The sequence below is a fragment of the Staurois parvus genome, unplaced genomic scaffold (genome assembly GCF_062004578.1).
Source record: "Staurois parvus isolate SC_StPar_1 unplaced genomic scaffold, SC_StPar_1.0 ptg000198l, whole genome shotgun sequence".
In the NCBI taxonomy this organism is placed as follows: Eukaryota; Metazoa; Chordata; class Amphibia; order Anura; family Ranidae; genus Staurois; species Staurois parvus.
In genome coordinates, this window is record NW_028317994.1 from 6819446 (window position 1) to 6841939 (window position 22494).

General features: G+C 39.6%; 1 protein-coding gene across 2 annotated transcripts in view; it reads left to right on the forward strand.

Annotated features, from left to right (window-relative positions):
• TTC39B (tetratricopeptide repeat domain 39B) overlaps positions 1–22494 on the forward strand; it is a 178910-nt gene that overhangs the window by 125067 nt on the left and 31349 nt on the right. For both annotated transcript variants that reach the window (XM_089678077.1, XM_089678078.1), the window contains 5 exons: positions 1310–1377; positions 5211–5275; positions 5387–5492; positions 13764–13829; positions 16719–16827. In XM_089678077.1, the coding sequence (XP_089534203.1) occupies positions 1310–1377; positions 5211–5275; positions 5387–5492; positions 13764–13829; positions 16719–16827 (414 nt within the window). The remainder of the gene's footprint in view (positions 1–1309; positions 1378–5210; positions 5276–5386; positions 5493–13763; positions 13830–16718; positions 16828–22494) is intronic.

The following is a 22494-nucleotide window of genomic DNA, read 5'->3' on the forward strand; positions in this document are numbered from 1 at the left end:
ATGACCTCCTGCTCTCTAGCTCCCTTTTCTTGTCTCCAGGACTTCTCCAGAGCCTCTCCCATTCTCTTGAACTCTCTACCCCAATCTATCCAACTATTGCCTACTCTGGCCACTTTTAGGCAATCTCTGAAAACCTATCTCTTCAGGGAAGCCAATCCTGCCTTCAGCTAATAACCAAATCTTCTATTTCTCCTATCAGTTCATCCTCCACAGTTATTACCTTTTGTACTACCAGTCCCTTCTTCTTCGATTGTAAGCTCCAAGGAGATGGGTCCTCCTATCCCTCTTGTATTGAACTGTATCATTGCTGTATTGTCTCCCTTTATATTGTAAAGTGCTGAGCAAACTGTTGATATATAAATCCTATATGATAATAATCTAATAAAGCTTTACTAATCCAACCAAAGTACTTCCATATAAGGAGCAACTAGGTTTACAGTGGTTGGCTTGATATGTAAAGGAGAACTGTATCACTGTCTGGTGTGACCAGAAGCATATTTATTGGGGATCTGGCAAATGTAACAAGAAGACATTGGACTTTGTTAAGCCGTACTAGCATATCTGATTGGGTGGGTTGGTAAAAGATGTCTAAGATATTGGGATTTTGAGAATCAACACTATAAATTGTAAAAACTGTTTTAAAAATGTGGATAAAATTGGTAAATCTAAAGTAATTTATGTTTTCATAAACCAGTGTAGGAGGGACTCAAACACTGCTCTGTTTTGTGCGTGTGCTGTTATTTTGTCCACCAAGGTTGATTTAGTTGTTGAATAAAAAAACTGTGTCTTCTGTTGAGGCACCATTTACAAATTAAAGTGAAGCTAAATCTAAAAGCTTTATCTTAATTGTACCGTACAGGGCACTGGTTTCATATTCATAGACCCTGGGTTATAGGTTGGTACCTTCCGGAGATTTGACACTGGCAAATCTTTTGCCCGCTGGGCACCCCCCTATATTTCTACCATACTCGTTGAGTCCTCTGTTTTTTTTTTTTTGTTTTTTTTTTTTAGCAAGGAATGAAGAATAATACAGGAACAGAAGGGAGGGAGGAAAAAGGAGAACACTGGTATGAATTATTCACAGGATATGGAATTGCATTGGGGTAATTTTGGGAAAATCTTGCTGAACGTGAACTTACTTTTAGCTTTCTTTTGATTATAGGGATATCTTGAAGTTGCTAGCCATTACATGAACCTTGGGCTGTCGCGCAGCACCAAAAGTGTTTAGAACAACTGTGTAATAATATAGCAGATGTCAGAGCTTCAATCCTTCCAATTTTCTGACTCTGTCAATCAATTTGTTTTTCAGAGGAAATGCATGCTGAGATCTGCTATGCAGAATGCCTCCTTCAGAAGGCAGCCTTGACATTTGTGCAGGTAATTGGCATGCCACAATGTCCTCTGAATGGCCATAGTGTATTCTTGACTAGGCACACGATAAGAGATATGTGGCTGAGCATCTGTCAAACATTTGGAAACATAATCTCCCTTATACACTAAAAGCATTACAGTACAGCTTAATTGTGTCTCAGCATGCTTGATAAATCCTGATGTTCACTGAGTGTTTCATACAGAATTAAAAAGAAATCATTTCAAATATTGCTCTTCCATTCCAGACATATACCTACAGGAGTCTCTGTGCTTAATAAAGAATAAATTGAGAAAAACACATGGTTCATGAGGACATGGCAAATGTTTTATCGATTTTTTTATGCTTAAGTGTAGCAGCTATCCTGGAGTTTCATCACAGATTATCTGTGGTTTAAGATATGTACAGTGGGGCAAAAAAGTATTTAGTCAGCCACCAATTGTGCAAGTCCTCCCACTTAAAAAGATGAAAGAGGCCTGTAATTGGCATCATAGGTAGACCTCAACTATGAGAGACAAAATGAGAAAAAAAATCTAGACAATCACATTGGCTGATTTGAAAATAATTTATTTGCAAATTATGGTGGAAAATAAGTATTTGGTCACCTAAAAACAAGCAAGATTTCTGGCTCTCACAGACCTGTACCTTCTTCTATAATTGGCTACTCTGTCCTGCACTCATTACCTGTATCAATGGCAGCTGTTTAAACTTGTTATCAGTATAAAAGATACCTGTCCACAACCTCAAACAGTCACACTCCAAACTCCACTATGGTGAAGACCAAAGAGCTGTCGAAGGACACCAGAAACAAATTTGTAGACCTGCACCAGGCTGGGAAGACTGAATCTGCAATAGGCAAGCAGCTTGGGGTGAACAAATCAACTGTGGGAGCAATAATTAGAAAATGGAAGATATACAAGACCACTGATAATCTCCCTCGATCTGGGGCTCCACGCAAGATCTCGCCCCGTGGGGTCAAAATGATCACAAGAACGGTGAGCAAAAATCCCAGGACCACACGGGGGAACCTAGTGAATGACCTGCAGAGAGCTGGGACCAACGTAACAAAGGCTTTACCATCAGTAAAACACTACGCCGCCAGGGACTCAGATCCTGCAGTGCCAGACGTGTCCCCCTGCTTAAGCCAGTACATGTACGGGCCCGTCTGAAGTTTGCTAGAGAGTATATGGATGATCCAGAAGAGGATTGGGAGAATGTCATATGGTCAGATGAAACCAAAATAGAACTGTTTGGTAGAAACACAACTCATCGTTTTTGGAGGAGAGAGAATGCTGAGTTGCATCCAAAGAACACCATACCTACTGTGAAGCATGGGGGTTGCAACATTATGCTTTGGGGCTGTTTCTCTGCAAAGGGACCAGGACGACTGATCCATGTACAGGACAGAATGAATGGGGCCATGTATTGTGAGATTTTGAGTGCAAATCTCCTTCCATCAGCAAGGGAATTGAAGGTGAAATGTGGCTGGGTCTTCCAACATAACAATGATCCCAAACATACCGCCCGGGCAACGAAGGAGTGGCTTCGTAAGAAGCATTTCAAGGTCCTGGAGTGTCCTAGCCAGTCTCCAGATCTCAACCCCATTGAAAACCTTTGGAGGGAGTTGAAAGTTCATGTTGCCCAGCGACAGCCCCAAAACATCACTGCTCTAGAGGAGATCTGCATGGAGGAATGGGCCAACATACCAGCAACAGCGTGTGCCAACCTTGTGAAGACTTACAGGAAACGTTTGACCTCTGTCATTGCCAACAAAGGATATATAACAAAGTATTGAGATGAATTTTTGATATTGACCAAATACTTATTTTCCACCATAATTTGCAAATAAATTCTTTCCAAATCAGCCAATGTGATTGTCTGGATTTTTTTTCTCATTTTGTCTCTCATAGTTGAGGTCTACCTATGATGCCAATTACAGGCCTCTCCATCTTTTTAAGTGGGAGAACTTGCACAATTGGTGGCTGACTAAATACTTTTTTGCCCCACTGTAACTCTAATCCACTTGCATTATATTAAACATAAATGGACTCTAGTGTACATTTACCATTTATGCCTGTTTTGTGAATTGTAATGACTGTACTTTTGAATGCTAGAATACATATTTTTTCTTTGTGTAACAAGATGGTAAACATCTGTGCTCTGCTGGTATGGATTCTTTATACGAAGATATTTCTAGCTAGATGTTAGTAAAACTCCCTTAGCAGCAGTGTGTTTTCTTATATCTCCTTTGTCATCTGCTCTAGGAATCCTTATGTATGTATAAACGTAAAGCTGATCTCCAGCTTTTAGCGAAGTTTAAAAAGTTTGTTTGGGCAAAACTGGTCCAAATGAACTATTACCTTCACTACTAGATGAGCCCGCTGTGTACATTTTTATAAACTGTATGTACAAACTGTATGTAGCCTCAGCTAAATAGAATGTTCCAGAAGCAGGAGAGAAACTTCCTCTTCCATTCCTGGAACAAATCTGAATTGGACTGAGTGCTGCTCAGCCACTCAGAGGAGGCTTTGTATTCATTGCTAGAATATAATCTTGCAGTGAATGGCTGAGCAGTGCTCAACCCAACTCTATTTTGATTCTGGGAGCGAGACGGGAAGGTCTCATCCAGGTGCTGGAACACAGCACAGTGTACTGTAAGTAGCCGATGCTTCAGTTCATATTGCGTACACAGTGGGCTCATCTAGTAGTGATGGTAATAGTATGAACTATTTAAACTTCAGTAAAAGCTGGAGGTCAGCTTTAATGATCTGGTTTTTAAACTTCTGGGCACATAAAGGTTAGGAAAATTATACAGTGACCTTATGTGGCCATGGCTCCATGTCTACATAAAATTTTAAACAAATCTGTAAATAAAAACTGGACTGCCCAGTTCCAAATAGTCTGCACTCCAGGCATTTATCCCTTAGTTCATACTGCTTTAAACTGAAGTACTGCTGAGTGCACTACCCAGCCCCATCCAGCCACAGCAACTGTCAGCCTCTCATAAAGTTTGACAGGTTTCCGGCAGCAGGGCTGGATGATTGCTATATGTTTGGACATTACAAACATCCCATTGCCAGATGAACTCCTGTTCTTTCACTCCCAGCTCCATAGCTATAAGAATTTGCTCAGTCGATCAGTGTACATATTTGAGTAAACCACTTTTAGAAAAAAACTTGTTTTGCAGTGGAATTTTGCTTTTATCTGTAATGTATAGGGCTAGCTTATCTGATAGTAATTATTTCCTCTTTACTTTCAGAGGAAGAGATGAATATTTATGTGGGAACAAATTGCCATTTTATAAATGCATTTTTTGTTTGTCAGGAACAAATGGGAGGCTTTAGGAAGTCTGGGAAATTATCAATAAGGCCTTTTATAAATGGCTTTCCTTAATTAAGTGTTGGCATTGTCCTCAAAGGATGTCTAAGAAGGCCTTATGTTTAAAGGAAGTATATGTTTGGCACCTTGGCTAACTAATCTATTTTTCCATCTAAATTATTACTTTCCTTTGAATCAAATCTGCAAGGAATGTTGAATTTCTTGGACATGCGTTTTTCGTGTAACTGTTATGACAAATGTAAATTTCACTGGTGACAACCAGTGATATGCTATTTTCTAAACCTAGCTTCAAAAAATTGTCAGAATCTGATTGGTTGCTCTGAGGAGCATCTCTATTTAATGTCCCTGCAATCTTTACTTTAGCCCTTTTGGACCAGCAAGTAACTATAGGTTTAGCTGATGTTTTCACTTGAAAGGAATGATGTTATGACATACTAAAATACTGTGATGATATCGGGTATAGCAATTTTTTTTTATTATTTATTTATTTTTTAAAACACAGGATGAAAACATGATCAATTTTATCAAAGGTGGACTCAAAATCAGGACAAGTTACCAAATCTACAAGTATGTTTCATTACATTATTTATAACATTTTTCTCTCTTGCATTGTTGACTGTTCTTTGCATTTTGGGTTTTTCAGTTGCAAAGAAATAAATGTTATTTTTTTAATTTAAGAGAATGCCATCAAGTTCTTTCAGGAATGGCCCAAGACAAAAACTCCAGTGACACTTACCATCAGTTTGAAGGAGGTGTTAAACTGGGCATAGGAGCCTTTAATCTGGTAAGAGTTTATCTACAGAGAGTTATTGGCAAAGTTTCGTTAAAGTTTATACGGGAAAAAACTCAGTGTTTTATATGTTCATATGTGCACAGCTGGAAGACTGAATGGGATTAAAGCAATTCTTTCAAAATTCATAGGGGCAAAATTGGTTGTTCAAGAACTGCATAATATTGTTCTACCTTAGCTGCTGTCTCTGGCTTTTTATTTTCAAAGCAGATACATAAGTGGCAGGATACCTAGTTGAGCCAACAATGCCTAAAAAAACAATTGTACCTTTTCATACAAGTTGTCCTTTAAAGCGTTCCTACCCCTTCTTCCTCTTAACAAACTGCTAATGCTAAATAAATGTATTTAAGCAAACAAACTTACTAAATGGCCATTTATTTTTCTTCAATTGCCCCTTTCCTACAGGTTTTGCCTGACTGGACTCTGCATACCATGTCACTATTTAGCAATAGCATTATTAGTGACCAGCTTCTTCCTTGTTTTGTTTTGGCTCACCAATGATGTTTGAGCAGATTTTGTGGGGCAGCCTGTTATTGGGTATACCCCCAACTCTCCTGAGTGTGGTTTACCTATTCTAATACTTGCCTCTGCTCCTATTCTAGCAGAGGAACAGCACAGATTTTGTATAGAAAGTGCCATTGATGGTTCCTTTTCATCCTGCACACGTACACTGCAACCCTATTGATCCCATACTCTTCAGGACTACTGGAGGCTGCCTTGAGTATGGATGGAGAGGACCTAGAAAGGACACTTTCTTCAAAATGGGCAGCCTACTCCTGAGGACGAGCTATACAGTGAAGATCACTGGAATGGGAGCAGTGTTAAATATCGGACTAGGTAGCCTGCACTCTGGAAGGGAGATGAAGGGAATGATTGTGCATAAAGGACAATTTGTACCAAAAGTAAAATTCTTTTGAAGTGATACTAGCAGTACGCATTTCTTTGTTAGGTGTGTACATGCCAAGTAATAAGTACCACCTACAAGTAAATATTAACTCTAAGATCGCAGTAGTAACCAAGACATTGCCTTTGTTTGCTCCTCTTTCTAGAAACAGAAATCTTTGTTCAGGTGTTCACTAATATTAGCATCTACGTCTTGTATTGAGATTCTGGGGTTTGAGAAGCTTGAGCAAATGCTTCCTCCTGCCTCCAGCAGATTGATATCTGTCTGGGCTAAGTCATTGGCTCCCAAGATAATTATCAACTAAAAATGGAACCATGCTGCTCATGTGCTCGATTGTAGGTTAGTTAACAGCTTGAGACACAAAAGTACTTACAGTATACTATCAAGTGCAAAACTGTCAAGGTATTCATTTTATTGACTGTTTGCGCATCTTCGGCAGTTTATTTTTTATTTTAAATATTTATTCATTTTCCATTTAAAATATATATTTCATCATTACTCTCATATAACATACAAAACCGTCAGTTATATCCAAACCATTAATTATATCCCTTTCTATCTTTATTCCCATTACTTCTCCCCCACCCCCCTATCTAACACCCCCACCCACCCTGAAGAACCAACCCCCCGCCGCAAGTAAAACCACCCACTCTGCATTTCTCTATAACATCTTTTCCTAAGTAAGGTATACTTTCACATATCCCACTCTACTACTTCATATATTTCACCTTGGACACAAAATCTTCCCATTTTCCCCACCTCCTGTACTATAACACCATCTTGTCTTCTTGCATATAATACAGTTTCTCCATCCTACATATCTGGTTCACTCTTTACACCCAATCCTCTTTTCTCGGCACTTCTGAGCTATGCCAAAACTTAGGTATCAGACCCTTTGCCGCATTCAGATAGTACCATATACCCGAATCCTTGTATTTATTCACTGATAACTCTGTACTATGTAATAGACACAACTCTGGATCCAATCCTATCTTTGTCCCAGAGATTATCCCAATTAAATGGACCATTGTCTCCCAAAAACCTTGAATCTTTGGGCACTCCCACCATATGTGATAGAACGTATCTATCTTTCCATACCCCCGCCAACACTCTGGTGTATTCTCCCCAAACATCTTGTGTTCAGCATTTGGTGCAATGTGCCATCTTGTTAAACACTTATAATTTACCTCTACCTCTCTCATGCTTATATTCTCGTGCGTTAGTCTATATATTTTCCTTTGTTTGTCTTCATCTATATCTATTCCCAAATCCCTTTCCCATTTTACTATGTACATTGGCTTTGTGTGTGTGTCTAACTCAGTGAGAATCTTATAAACTTTTGCTGTGCCCCTTTTCCCATCTCCACGTGATTCCAATCCTTTCTCAATCTCAAAGGTTTCAGAAAATTCCCGACAAAGTGTTTTAATTGGTGATATTTTCACTCGTCTATCTTAATGAAAAGTTCCCTTTTGTCCTTTTTCAAGTCCCTAAGCGTTTTCAATTCCTGCCCTTCCATAATATCCCTCAGTTGAAAATTCTCCTTTTTAAACCATTTTCCTGTGCTCTTCTCCCTACCTGGAGGGAAATACTCCGTGTTCCTTAGTGACATTAATTGCAAATTAAAATCCCATTTCATAAGCTTGTGCAGTTTATCCCAAACCTTTAAAACATTTAATGAATAAACACTCGTGGTATCTTTTAATCCTCTATATTGTGCTGGTACCCATATGGTTTTACTCAAGTTAACTCTGCTTAATTCATTTTCAATCTTGACCCACCTTTTCCCCTCTGGATTGTGTGTCCAGTCATAAATTCTTGCTAGGACTACTGCTCTATAATACCTCTTAAAATCTGGCACTCCCAATCCTCCCTTCTCTTTATTTCTACTCAACAAATCATAAGATATTCTAGGTTTTTTATTTTTCCATATATATCTTAACATCTTTTTAATTACCTTGAAAAAAACCTCCGGAAGTTTAATTGGGATCATCTGGAATTTATACAGGATTTTGGGTACAATTACCATTTTTTTCAGGTTTATGCGCCCTATCCAAGACGGGTTACCTCCTCCCAATTTCTGTAATTCCCCCTTAATCTCATTTACAAGTGAGATATAATTTGATTTATACAAGTTCGTATATGAAGCAGTAAGTTTAACCCCTAGATATTTTATCTCTCTATTTTTCCATGTAAAAGGGAATTCTTTTTGTATCTTTTCTTTTTCACTATTTGGAAGATTTACATTTAAGATCTCAGTTTTTGTTGGGTTGATTTTCAAATTTGATCCCCATAATCCTTTAAGCTCTTCATTAAATTTCAGAGTGTTATCCTAGGATTTCCCACATAGAACAACAGGTCATCCGCAAAGGCTGCCACTTTATGTTCAATTCCTCCTATCTGTATTCCTTTTATGTCGGTATTTTTCCTACTTGTTGCCAGTAAAGGTTCCAATGATAATACATACAACAGTGGGGACAGTGGGCATCCCTGTCTAGTTCCATTTCACATCCCAATAGGTTCTGACCTCTCTCCGTTAACCACAATAACCGAGGAGGGCTCTCTATACAATTTTCCTATCCGCTCTCTCATTCTAACTCCCAATCCTAGAGTCTCCAGAGTGTCCATCATAAAGCTCCAATATACTCTATTGAATGCCTTTTCAGCATCGATCGAAAGCACCACCACCACCGGTGTTTTCCCTTTCCTAGCTTTCTGGATAAGTTCTCAACCCATTGTCTCTACCCTCCCTCCCTGGTACAAATCCCACCTGGTCCCCCTGGATCCATTCTGGCATTAAATCTTTCAACCTATTTGCTAGAACCTTTGCATATAACTTAGTGTCTATGTTCAAAAGTGAGAGTGAGATTGGTCTATAGCTAGAGCACTGGGAAGCATTCTTCCCTTCCTTTTGAATAAGCACCACATGGACCTGTAAAGATTCCCGCCTCATCTCCATCTCCCCACCCAGGGCGTTCATATATTTCTTCAATTTAGGTATTAACAATTCACTATATTTTTTATAGTACTTCACAGTATAACCATCTGGGCCTGGGCTTTTACCCGTCATGTTACTTTTTAATGCTATTTTTATACCCTCCTGTGTAATTTCTAAATCAAGGGAATTCAGTTGATCTTCACTTAACTTCGGTAGTCCTGCGTTTTTTAAACATACCCTTCTTTTTTGTCTACTCACATTTCCACTTTTATTTACTGAATCCTGGGCAGTAATATTATACAGCTTACCATAATATTCCTTAAACACCTTGCATCCTTCTACTATCTCTTTAGTAGAATAAACCGTTTCTCCCTTGGGGTTTCTTATTTTTTCTATATAATTCCTGTTTTTCTTTTTCCTCAAGGCTCTCATTAAATATTTTCCTGGTCTATCTCCCCATCTATACCTCTCACTTGCCACTCTATTAAAAACTCTTCTCCTCTCCTCCATCAATATCTCTAGTTCTTCTTTCTTTTTTATTACCTTCTGTCTTATTTCTTTTGTTCTATTTTTATGTATCTGCTCCAGGTCAGATATTTCTTTTAACAATCCAGTAAGTTTCTCCTTTCCCTTTTTTTTTTTTTTTGCCCTGGACGTGATCAATATGCCTCTTATGTAGGCCTTATGGGACTCCCGTACTGTAGCCTCAGACACTTCCTCTGTCTCATTCTCCTGAAAAAATCTTTTGATTTCTTCTCTAATCTTCTGATCAATCTCCTGATCCAGGAGAAGAGCCTCATTCAACTTCCATCCTATACCACCTGTCGACCGCCTCCCCCACCCTAATTTCAATGTAACAGGGGCATGGTCTGAGAGAGACATTGCCTCTATTTCAACTTTAATCACCATCTCTATAAGTTGATAATCAACCAATATATAATCCAATCTCGAGTACATCTCGTGTGCATTAGAGAAGAAGGTATAGTCTCTCTCTTTTCTATGTATTCTCCAAATATCCACCAGTTGGCACTCATGCATCACCTTCTTTAAAGTTCTCAGAGACCTACCTCCCTCTCGCTGCACAGAAGAGGTTGTATCCATTTGTGGATCCATACAGAAATTCAAGTCCCCTGCCACTATCAAGCTTCCCTTTTTAAAGGCCATCGGTTTTCTCAAAACACCTTTCAGATATGACTCAGGTCTCTTATTTGGGCAATATATATTCGCAATTGTACATTCCATCTCTTGCAATCTACCTTTCAAAAACAAAAATCTCCCCTCAGGATCCATTTCTCTCTCCTCTATCTCCAACCTTATGTTTTTTGCAAATCCTATTGCTACTCCCTTAGCTCTCTTAATTGGGGAATCTGCATAAAACCATGTTGGGTAATTTCTAGTATTCAATTTAATATTTGACTTAATCTCAAGATGTGTCTCCTGCAAAAAAAACACCGAAGATTCTCTATGTTGCAACTCTTTGAAAAGCTTAAATCTTTTCCCAGGACAATTCAACCCATTTACATTATATGATTTAAACCGTAAATCTTCCATACTTCTTGTACCTCTACTTTTATACCTCCTTCTATCCTGCAGAGTGTTGTCCCTAAAACCCCACCCACACCACCTCCCTTCCAGCTCCCCATCTCACCCCTCCTCCCATCCATCAGCTGCCCCCCCCCACCCATCCCACTCCCGTTTTTTTCCCTTCCCACTTTTAGGCATGTAAAATGCCTACTAATCATTTGTGGGCCTATTCCCACCTTTGATTTGAAACTTTGGGGTTTACCTCCGCCCATAAACGGCTCTCCCTTCCTTCAACCTCCCCAATTACCCTTTCTCTATCAAATTGACTCAGTAAATTTCCACTGACCCCTTAGAACGGAAATTTTGAGGGGGTATCGGAAGGGGGGGAAGGGGAGGAAGAGAAACACACAAAAAAAAGAAAATCAATTCTCTCTCCTCTCTCCCCCCCCTCCCCCCCTCTAACCAGTTGCCAGTCCTCTTTTCTTATAGCTCCTATTTTTCCATCCTCTTCTTCCCACCCAGCTATCTCCATTCTTTGCAAATCCAGTCTATCACAGAAGTCTCCCAAGTCCTCCGGAAATCTCAAATAAGCTGTAACTTAATTTCTCCATCCAATTAGGCACGCTGGGGTCACCCATCTATAATGCACATTCTGCTTTCTCATCTGCTCCAACAGGGGTTTCAGGGATCTCCTTCTCCACAAGGTCTCTGGTGTTAAGTCTGCAAAAATCTGGATATCCATTTCTCCATACTTAATCGTTGTTCTTCCTTTGATCTTCCTCCAAATCTCATCTTTATCACCATACTTTTGCAATTGGGCAACTGTATCTCTCGGTCTTTCCTTCCCAATACCCTGTTGGAGCTTTCCTATTCTGAAAACTCTGTCCAGTTTGATCAAGTCTAGTTCAGGTCTGTCAATTATGGAGTTAAAAATTCTGCATACTACTTCTTGCAATGTTTCCCCTTTTACAGTCTCTGGAATTCCTTGTATCCTAAGATTACTCCTCCTATCTCTAGTCTCTTGTACCTCTATCCTATAAAGCAATTTTTTCGGGACTTTCCTCATATTCGTTATCTTCTTTTCTAAATCGGCTATGGTTTGGGCCTGATTTTTAACTTTCTCCTTCGTTTCTTCCACTCTCAATAGCAGCTGCCCCAAATCATTCCAAATCGTTGCCATTTCTTGCTTTGTTTTCTCCAAGCTTTTAAACATTTCTGTCATCTTTTTTATTCGGTACATGTAGTTCACTTTCAGATTCTTTCTTCTCCATAATACCTGCTATTTGTTGACTACAGCTACTATTCATGCCCAATGATGATCTAGGGCTATTTCCCAGGCTAGTTTCCATTTCATTTTTTTGCTGCCACCTTGGGACCTTTCTGGGGTAACATTTCCCCGGGAAGTGTATTTTTTGATTGTACCAGTTTGGGACCCTTTGAGCCCACTTCCTTTAGCTCCTTTATTTTTCATATCCTCTATAAGTCTTATTCTCTTCTATATACTCAGGCTAAGTAAATTTAAGTGTCTATATTAGTGTCCCAGCCTTGCCTTACTATTTGTCCATTTTACTTTTTCCTTTTCTAAATTCTCTTAATCCTCTTCTCTTCTACACTTCTTCATGACCTTTGGGAATCCCCCTCCTCTCCTTCACCCTTTACTCCTCTATACAATACAGTATAACGGTTAACACACAGCCAGCCCCGGCCGCTCTCACTCACCCTCCTCTTTCTTCCTTTTCTGCGAGGCGGCTCAGGGCTTCTGGTGTAGATCTTTCCTCAGTAAATCAGTCTTTAGGGGGATTCCTCTGGGTCTCTTACTCTTCTCTTTTAAATCCCCGTATTATTAGGGGTCCTTTCATGGAGAGCAAGTTGGGTCTCATGGGTCCATTTCAAACCAGACCGCAAGCCGGGGAATGAAGTCAGGAGTAGACCAGCACCTCCTTCTCTTCTCGGGAAGCCGGCCGGCTTCTTTTCCTCCCAGTGCTCCTCCGCGGTGGACCACGTGGTCCCGCCGTGTCACCTAGTCTCCCAGCAACTCGGCTCGGCGTCCCGTGCAGCCCCGGGGAAATCGATCTCCGTCTCCACCTCGCAGCCTCTCACGTCCCCGGTTCTCTGCTCACTCTGCCTTCCGCACGCCAGTGAGTCTCACCCCACAATTACACCATCAGGAGGGCCCTTAGGGAGGTCAGGATGCGGAGCCTGGCGGAGAGCTACTACCTCGAGCTCTCCTCAGCCGCCATGTTCAGGCTCCTCCCCCACTATCTTCGGCAGTTTAAATTGGAACTAAACCCTCCTCTCCTTTTCAGCCAAGCAAGATGTCGCCTTAGCCTCTTTTTGATCTGCAACTGCCATCATGCTGCACACGTGATCAGTTATGATGCCCACCATTGACTGTTTGACAGTTTGATTAAGTGCACAAGAAAATGTGGCAGTCAGCATTCAGGGAATGTAACTGCTTTTTGATGGGTTTAGTTCCGCTTTAATAAACCACTGTTTGTTTTCTTGGACACTTACTTTGTACATTGATACCAGTCAAGGATTGGAAGCCACCAACTGCACTGCCAAGGTAGAAGATATATGCTGATCTATCATGCGACAGCAATGAAATAAGTGTACTGTCGCTCAAGGATGAATTTTTAATAATAATGTCCTCGAAAATTATACCATTGCTATATATTGTTTCATCATGAATTTATTCATGCAGGCTTGTAAAGTCACCGACAGGTCCACTTTAATTGTCAGTCATGTATTTAAACTAGTGGGGCGAATTTATGGTCTAGTGTGTAAATGTTCAGTTGCAATTTATTAATTTTTAAATATTTAATGGCTGGAGATTAGCATCTTTGCATTGAATGGTGCATGTCTCTGTTTCACGTTTGTGACCCTTTAATTTTTTCCACAGATGCTTTCTCTTTTACCTTCAAGGATACTCAGGCTGTTAGAGTTCATTGGATTTTCTGGAAACAGGGTAATTTTTTGGGATTTGTAATAGTTTACCATATTTTTAAAAGGTACAGATTACTGTGCTGCATGAGATATTATGAGATGCATATATATAATTACAGGGCACCTATAATAAATATACTGCTGCATGACCTTTAACATACTGGCGACATTTGTATCCACATTCTGCAGTGTAGTATTTAAAGTGCAGCAATATTTAGATAAGATGTGGGGAATCTGTTTTACGTTCTGCAGGCTTTCTGTGATTTGTACCTTTTAATAGAAATCACTAATATAGTGGCTGATAACTTTTTAGATTCTTTGCTAGCTAGAGTGAAATTGTATATAACCTTGTTGAATTGTAATAATTGGCATGTCTCTTGCCTAATGATGTAGTGTGGTAAAGTTCAGAACATTAAGCTGGTTTGGGTATGGTGTGCTTAAGAAGAGCATTCCAGCTTGTAGTGCTGCAAACCAGCAAACAAAAGGTGTCATAATATGCATTCTGATATTTCATGACACATAAAATAAAACCAAGGGGGTATATTTATAAAGCCGTGAATTTGACATTCTCCAAACCTTTACTGCAAGTGTATCTTCCTGGTACATGTGTTTTAAAGAATAAGTTCTCCTTTCCCCAAAAGTACTAAATGCACATTTTTTGCATGTAAAAAAATGTGCATTTATTATGTTTTGTGTTAGGAGCCTGTAAAGCATTGTACCAGCAATCAGTAGATTGCTGGTGCCATGCAGGTCTCCTGCACACTGTCCGTATATCTGCTTGCTCCTACATCCCATATGGGCAAGGCAATACTTGCTGACAAGAAGATTCAATGAACTACCACAGTGCTAACAGCGCCTTGGTAGTTCATTGATGACTAGAAGCTGAAAGCCGCTAAGGCTTTCGGGATTTGTAGTCCATTCATTTACAGAACACTGTGAATGGATGACGTGGCCATGTGGGTTTTTGAAAACTGACAACTAGTACGGGGAACTGGGCAGTGACTGCAGGATCAGGAACATGATACCTGTTTCACCCTACAAATGGGTGGAACCCATAACATGTTACCAAAGGTAAACTTATCATTTTAAAGAGTAGCTCCACTTTTGTTAAGAAAAAAACATTCCCCTCTGGGCGACCTATGTACATTGCAGGGATTTTAAGAAACCTTGCTGAATCCTATTATTTGTTTTTTCTAAAGATAGAGCTGTTTGTGTTCATGTGCAAAGGAGTCAGGTACCCAATTTTAATCTAGTTTTTTATCAAATTTGCTATATAGCTGTGTTAATTTCATCGACAAAAATATTTTCGTCAGCTGCATGTTTTCATTGATGAAAACTAAAATAAAATTATAATGAAGTCAGTTGGCGAAAACAATGATGAAAATCAATTCCAATTTTCAGTACGTTGACTAAAATCTCCAGTGCATTTTAGTCAATTAAAATCTAATAGGTTTAGTTAAATTGTAATGCATTTTGTAAGCATTTCTCTAGAATTTCCAAACTCGTATACTCCTGGAGTAAAAATCTAATAACATGTTATGTTATTTATGGTATTGAGATTTGAACATGCACTTCATACACAGATTTAGTCTTTGATATAGAATGTCTTTGTCAAAAAGCATGATTTGTTTGTTTATTAAACTTGCTTTTATTTATAAACAGGAGTGCAACTTTAAAATATAAAATAAAACAAAAAAAAACCCTGTAAACTCTATTGGCTGTAATGCTAGGCTACATGTGGAGATGAGGGAAGTTAAATGGGAGTGAGGGAGTGCACAGGGCAGAAAACAGGATGGTCTGGGGAGGCTGTTATTTTACACAGTGCTAAGCAATGCTACCTTGCTGGGAAAGGAAACACTCGCCTTGCCACATCCAGACACACACATCTGATGGAGGAGCTCCTCTTCTATGGTTTGCAGGGCATTGTTCCAGAACTCCCAGGCAGCAGGCAGATAGAGGGAGCCTGCATCTCTCAGCCGATAGAGTACTGGAGATTTTAGTGGACTAAAATGTACTGGAGAATTTAGTGGACTAAAATACAACTAAAACAATTCAGGTAACTAAAACTAAATACAACAAAAACTAAAATGGCATTTTAGTCAAAAGACCATGACTAAATCTAAATAGAAATTTGATGTCAAAATCAATCGTGCTATACAATTAGAGAATTTTTTTAGAATTAAAGCTAAACTTTAGGTATGGTTTTTACTGCACACTTGGGCAATATGGACCTAACTTGGACTAAGTTTACACCTATGTAAGTATGCATGTCTCATACCTGAGAGATTGCTGTGGAAGGTGCAAATCATTGTAGTAGTCAGTGCAACTATAGTGGTAGCAGCAATCTTTTTGGGGCTGTACCAAGCAACTTCACTTCTGCATAGTAACCACAGGGGAGTATTTGTTTGGCACTGCCACCATTCACAGAATTCCTTGTATTTTTTTCAGTGAATGCAAGGTATTCTCTGATTGGACCGGGTGGAAAGGTGGGGCAGTGATGGATTGAGGATTTAAATGGAATCATAAAACCCTATTGATTTGTATTTTTATTTAAATGCAACATAGCATTATAAACGAAATGAATAATCTGTACCTGTAATCAAAACAAAGCATCCAGAAAAGTAGAGTAGAGGTCACCCACACTCTTCTGCTACTATTACCAATGGAATGTATGTGGAGCTCTTGCGCCCTTATTTAGCGTATGCTCCACCTTTTAAGCTCATAAGCATGCACAATTCAACATGGAGGCATCACCTGACCAGCAAACTAGGTTCTCTGAGAGTTACTGCTCTGCTAAAGCTGATCTAAGATCTTCATATGTAATCAGTCTAAATGAGGGAATCTGTTAGCTGTTTTCCCAATTTATAAGTGTGTACGCAAACAATAATAACAGTGTCTTTCCGTGTGACAGGAGCTGGGCCTTCAACAACTACGGGACGGAGCCTCTGGAACGAGTCTCAGGGCAATCCTTTGTGTCCTAACTCTTCTATTTTATCATACTTATGTATCATTAATACTTGGTAAGCGTGCACAGACTATCACTTTTGTTTTTTTTTTACTAAGCTTTAGACTGTTTGTTTTCCTTGCATCTTTATTTTATTGTAAGTGTATATGTGACGTTTTGAAAATGTAAAGTTCTGTAATTAAAGTATAAAATAATGCTGTATTTTGTGTATTTGCAGGGAAGTTTAATTTGATTTTTCTTAGGGGCTCTTTGTAAAACAGTGCATTTTTCTAAAGCTTCATTTTTTTTCTGTCAATTTTAAGATTGCTTGTGATTAACTTTTGTCCAATAATATGTTTTGCATTTTACACATTTTACTTTTTTTTAAAACTTATACCTGGTTTGCACTGATGTGGTGTGGAATTCGCAGTGTTTTGTGTGCAAATTCCACACCGCATCAGAATCACACCCCATTCATGCGAACTGCTGCACGTGTGTATGTTAAGTTAACACCCCGAAAGCGGTCCATAAAACGCGGTGTGATGTGCAGAACCTGCACCTTTTTGGTGCGGTGCGATTACAGCTATACAAAATGTATGGCTCCAATCGCACCGCACACAAATCACATGTGATTTGCACAGGAATACAGTGCGGTTCCTGTGCAAATCACATTACTGCACCGCATATATGTGAACCCAGGCTGAAGCTTCTTCTTTATTTTACCACAGAAAAGAGCATTTAAAATATAAATAAACGTACCTAAAGGGAATGTGTAATGTTCATTGATATCCATGAACAATGATTGTTGGAAACAAAAACAAATTGTACAGATATTTTTTTCTGGTTTGCACTGCTATACTGGAGTTATGCATTACTACGATTTGTTCACTATACAAGTCTGAGTCTGCTAAACCACTGAAAACCATATTTTATTTTGCCACTTTTTAAGCAGGAAAGCTGAGTGATTGCATTCTTATTGTATATAGCGCTACCTCTAGTAGGAAGACTATGTAAAATATTGTTGCCTTGAGCATTATTTCTTTTTTACTAAATGTAGAGTGTCTTCAAAAAGCACAACAAATGCTGTGCATCAGGATTAGAGACAGGTAAACAGTGCAGCAATACCTATAATGTATAGAGCAGTATTTCTCAACCTTTTTTCAGTCAAGGAATCCTTTTAAAATTCTTTACAATCTTGGGGCACCCATTACAAAAGGTAAAAAACTAAACTAATCATTTTACAGGACGCAGCAACATTGCTCATGTGGGACACCCAACATGAGACATGATTTATTCTTTCAAAGCAAATACAGTGCATCCAGAAAGTATTCGCAGTGATTAACTTTTGCCACATTTTGTTATGTTACAGCCTTATTCCAAAATGGATTAAATTCATTTTTTCCTCAACATTCTACAAGCCATACCCCATAATGACATCATGAAAGAAGCTAGTTTTGAAATCGTTACAATAAAAAAAAAAACACTTGTACATTGTGACAGAATGTAGTGCCCAACCCCTGCCTATCTCACCAACCCGTGACAAAGGACCAGCCAATCTCACAGCACGCTGTCATTTGCGGTACAATGTCACTCTCAGCTGCACCCTGCACAAAGTTTTTCCAGCTCGCGGAACCACAATCTATGTGCCAGCAGCCTGAGAGCGATTGTTACTGGGTCAGGTTAATTACGCAATTAACCATTCACACTGCCACCACCGCCTTTTTACAGAGGAGGAGGAAACTCACAAATCCTAGCAATTACACTATATTAGTATAAGTGTCTGCAACACACACTGTCACCACAGATAGGTATATTCAGAGGATTATTACATACAGTAGCACTCTTTTAAGAGACAGGGATTCTTTAGGTTGCATTAAAAGCTTTAGAGACAGTTTCAACACTTTTCAAAATATGGTTTATTACTGAAAAGGTCAAAATGGTGCAATTAAAATATTTACAGAAAAAGATGTTACACAGACATAAAGAGAACATGAATGCAACAGAGAAATAAAAGAAAAGAGATAAGAAGGCAGATTACTTGCAAAGTCCTGGTTTAGCAGAGTCCAATTGTCCGAGCACAACATGTTGCCTTGGCTCTCAAGTCCATTAGATGTTTCTTGATTGATGTTAAACGAGAGCTCCCCTTCACCAGGTCTGTCAGCCCTTTTTTTGATATTAAAGGGATGTCGCCTGAGAACAACTGACCAGTCACTCGGTTTAGGGGATGGGTTCTAGGAGGTCATCAAGTTTATGACCAAGTTCTAACTACAATTTCATACCAACAATAACTTCCAGTATGTGCAGGTGGTATTCTAGCAACTGGCAGATTAATATTCAGAATTAAATTTCAAACCCAGGGATACCAAACACAGCGTACTTTTGTCACCCAGGAGGGAAGAGACTACTTTCTTCCCTTCCCTATGTGCTAACATAGTCATGTAGGACCTTGTTTGGCTTGGCATGAAATGATCTATCCAAATATATACCTAATATTAATGAGGCCAGTTCATGTTGGATGTTATAAACTGTATGTGAAATGGTTACATGTGAAATAGACATTTTATGGCACGCTCTGCATTCCTAAGCTCTAATGGCCTAACAGGTCATGTGTGATGGCTGACTGAGTTATTGTTTTACGATAGGGCAGAGGAAAGTGTCTTTGCAGCATAGACATCCTGTCAAGCCTAATTAGTGGTTTACACCTCTGAAGCTGACCTCTATTTCTATTTTATTTATGATAAGAGGCTCTTTTGAAGTCTGTTACAACTTCCAGCTACAAATTCCATTTCAAGAGAAGAGAGGAGGGGAGAAAGATGATTGTACAGGAAAAACAAAATGGCTGAGACCTTAACAAGATGGCTGTCGCGTACTGCTTCCATGTTTCTATTGTGCATAATTGTTACGGAAGTATTCACTGCCTTTGCAGTGACACTCAAAATTGAGCTCTGGTGCATCCTGTTCCCACTGATCATCCTTGAGATGTTTCCACAGCTTGATTGGAGTCCACTTGTGAGAAATTCAGTTGATTGGACATGATTAGGAAAGGCACAAACCTTTCTGTATAAGGTCCCACAGTTAACCGTGCATGTTAGAGCACAAACCAAGCCATGAAGTCTAAGGAATTGTTCGCAGACCTCCGACACAGGATTGTATCAAGGCACAGATCTGGGGAAGGATACAGAAAATTTTCTGCAGCATTGAAGGTCCCAGTGAGCACAAAGGCCTCTATCATCCGTAAATGGAAGAAGTTTGGAACCACCAGGAATCTTCCTAGAGCGGGCTGCCTGGCCAAATTGAGCAATCGAGGGAGAAGGGCCTTAGCCAGGGAGATAACCAAGCACCCGATGGAGCTCTTTCAGAGTGACTAGCGTTTCTCTGTGGAGAGAGGAGAACCTTCCAGAAGAACAACCATCTTTGCAGCACTCCAACAATCAGGCCTGTATGGAAGAGTGGCCAGACGGAAGCCACTCCTTAGTAAAAGGCAAATGGCAGCCCACCTGGAGTTTGCCAAAAGGCACCTGAGGGACTCTCCAACCATGAGAAACAAAATTCTCTGGTCTGTTGAAACAAAGATTGAACTCTTTGGCCTGAATGCCAAGTGTCATGTCTGGAGGAAAGCAGGCACTGCTCACCACCTTGCCAATACCATCCCTACAGTGAAGCATGGTGGTGGCAGCATCATGCTGTGGGGATGTTTTTCAGTGGCAGAAACTGTGAGACTAGTCGGGATTGAAGGAAAGATGAATGCAGCAATGTACAGAGATATCCTTGATGAAAACCTGTTCCAGAGCGCTCTGGACCTTACACTGGGGCGACAGGGTCCTTGTCCTGTTGAAAGATGAACTAAGTACACAACCCACATAACAAAGGATTGGCTACGGGCCAACTCTGTGAATGTCCTTGAGTGGCCCAGCCAGAGCCCAGACGTGAACCGATTGAATGTCTCTGGAGAGAACTGAAAAAGGCTGTGCACCGACACTCCCCATCCAACCTGATGGAGCTTGAGAGGTGCTGCAAAGAAGAATGGGAGAAATTGCCCAAAAATAGGTTTGCCAAGCTTGTAGCATCATGCTCTCAAAACGACTTGAGGCTGTAATTGGTGCTAAATGTGCTTCAACAAAGTATTGAACAAAGGCTGTGAATACTTATGTACATGTGTTTTTTTTTTTGTTTTGTTTTTAATAAATTGCTAAGATTTCAAAACAAACTTCTTTCACGTTGTCATTATGGGGTATTGTTTGTAGAATGTTGAGGAAAAAAATGAACTTAATCCATTTTGGAATAAGGCTGTAACATAACAAAATGTAGCAAAAGTTAATCACTGTGAATACTTTTTGGATGCACTGTACACATTTGCCCACTGGTACTGACTAGTATTCCATTGTTTCTCTTCTCCCTCAGTTTCTCTCACTCATTTAGCTAATGTGACCCCAGTACTGATGGAGAGGGGCAGCGAGAGCAAGCATGGATGCTGTGCAGGTGACCAACGTCATCCTTACCAGCTGACATCATTGCTTTTTTGTCTTCAGTGGCTAGAAAGTTGTAATGATGCATAGTGAAAACCTGTGGCTTTGTGTAACTAAAAGGCAGACGTCATCCACCTGCTGGCTTGTATAATATTTTTGGGTATTTTGCCAAGACACCCTTGAAGAATCCTGAAGGCACCCCAGGGCTAAAAAGGCTTGCATAGAGTATAACTAAATATGTACTTGCTGAAAATACACTTTACTTTCTATTTAATATCCCTGCCTTGGCAGGCCATCTGTTTTCATAGTAATGGGACTTAATACCAAACTATTGGCTTCTAGTGCTGATCCAGGTGAAGACTAAGCCGTTCTCTAATTAAATGGAATAAGTGCATGTATATTTCAAATTTTCCTTTTGTTTTTGGGAGTCTCAAAAAGTGTGTTGCTCATACCAAGAAAATAATGAACCAAGGAAATTGGCTGCAGTCCTACTTTTTCTTTGTTCTTTTTCTTGTTTTATTTGTAATAAAACAACCCCAGGGTCATTTTAACTACATATTTACCTGTCACTGTTTCCTTTCAAATGTAATTAAAATTCCGTCTGGCTAGCTGGTGTTGGATAAATATACCTACAGACTTAAGAGACTGTTGTCACTCCAGTTGCTTTCAGCAAGGGAACAATGGTATGTTCCTGCCCGTGACCATATACCAATTTCTGAGGTGAAAAAGGTTAGAAAATGTTTTTCAAATGCTATGGTTTCCCGTGGCCCCATCGATGTGCCTGTACATCTGAATGCTTTTGAAAATCTGTAGGCGCATTGAAGTTGGCTGGATGATTCCTAATGTTTATGGTCTTGCACTGACTACATCAGACCCAACTAACAATTGGTCTTGTTGTGATTTTCCAGCAAGTTATTAAAGCCTAAGAGTAAGAGTCAAATCCTCCTTTTTTTTTTTTTTTTTTTTTTTTTTTTTTTCTTTGTAAATTGCCCCCTAGCCCCAGAAAAAAAAAACTTTTCTTTGCTGTGTGCTGCATACACTGCACTCTTTCTGAGAGGAGCAATCTGTCATGCCTTCTATGAGGCAAACATACAGCTTTCCAACATTTACTATGGAGAGCAATTGTGGCTGATTGGAGAGTTGTTGGTCCTGCTCACACAGGGTTGTTTGCAAATCTTCCCCAGCCCCAGTGAAACATTACTTGCTGTCTGCAGTTTACATAAGGGAAAGGATTTTGCACTGGGGGGGGGGGGGTGATTTACTAAAAAAATAAACAA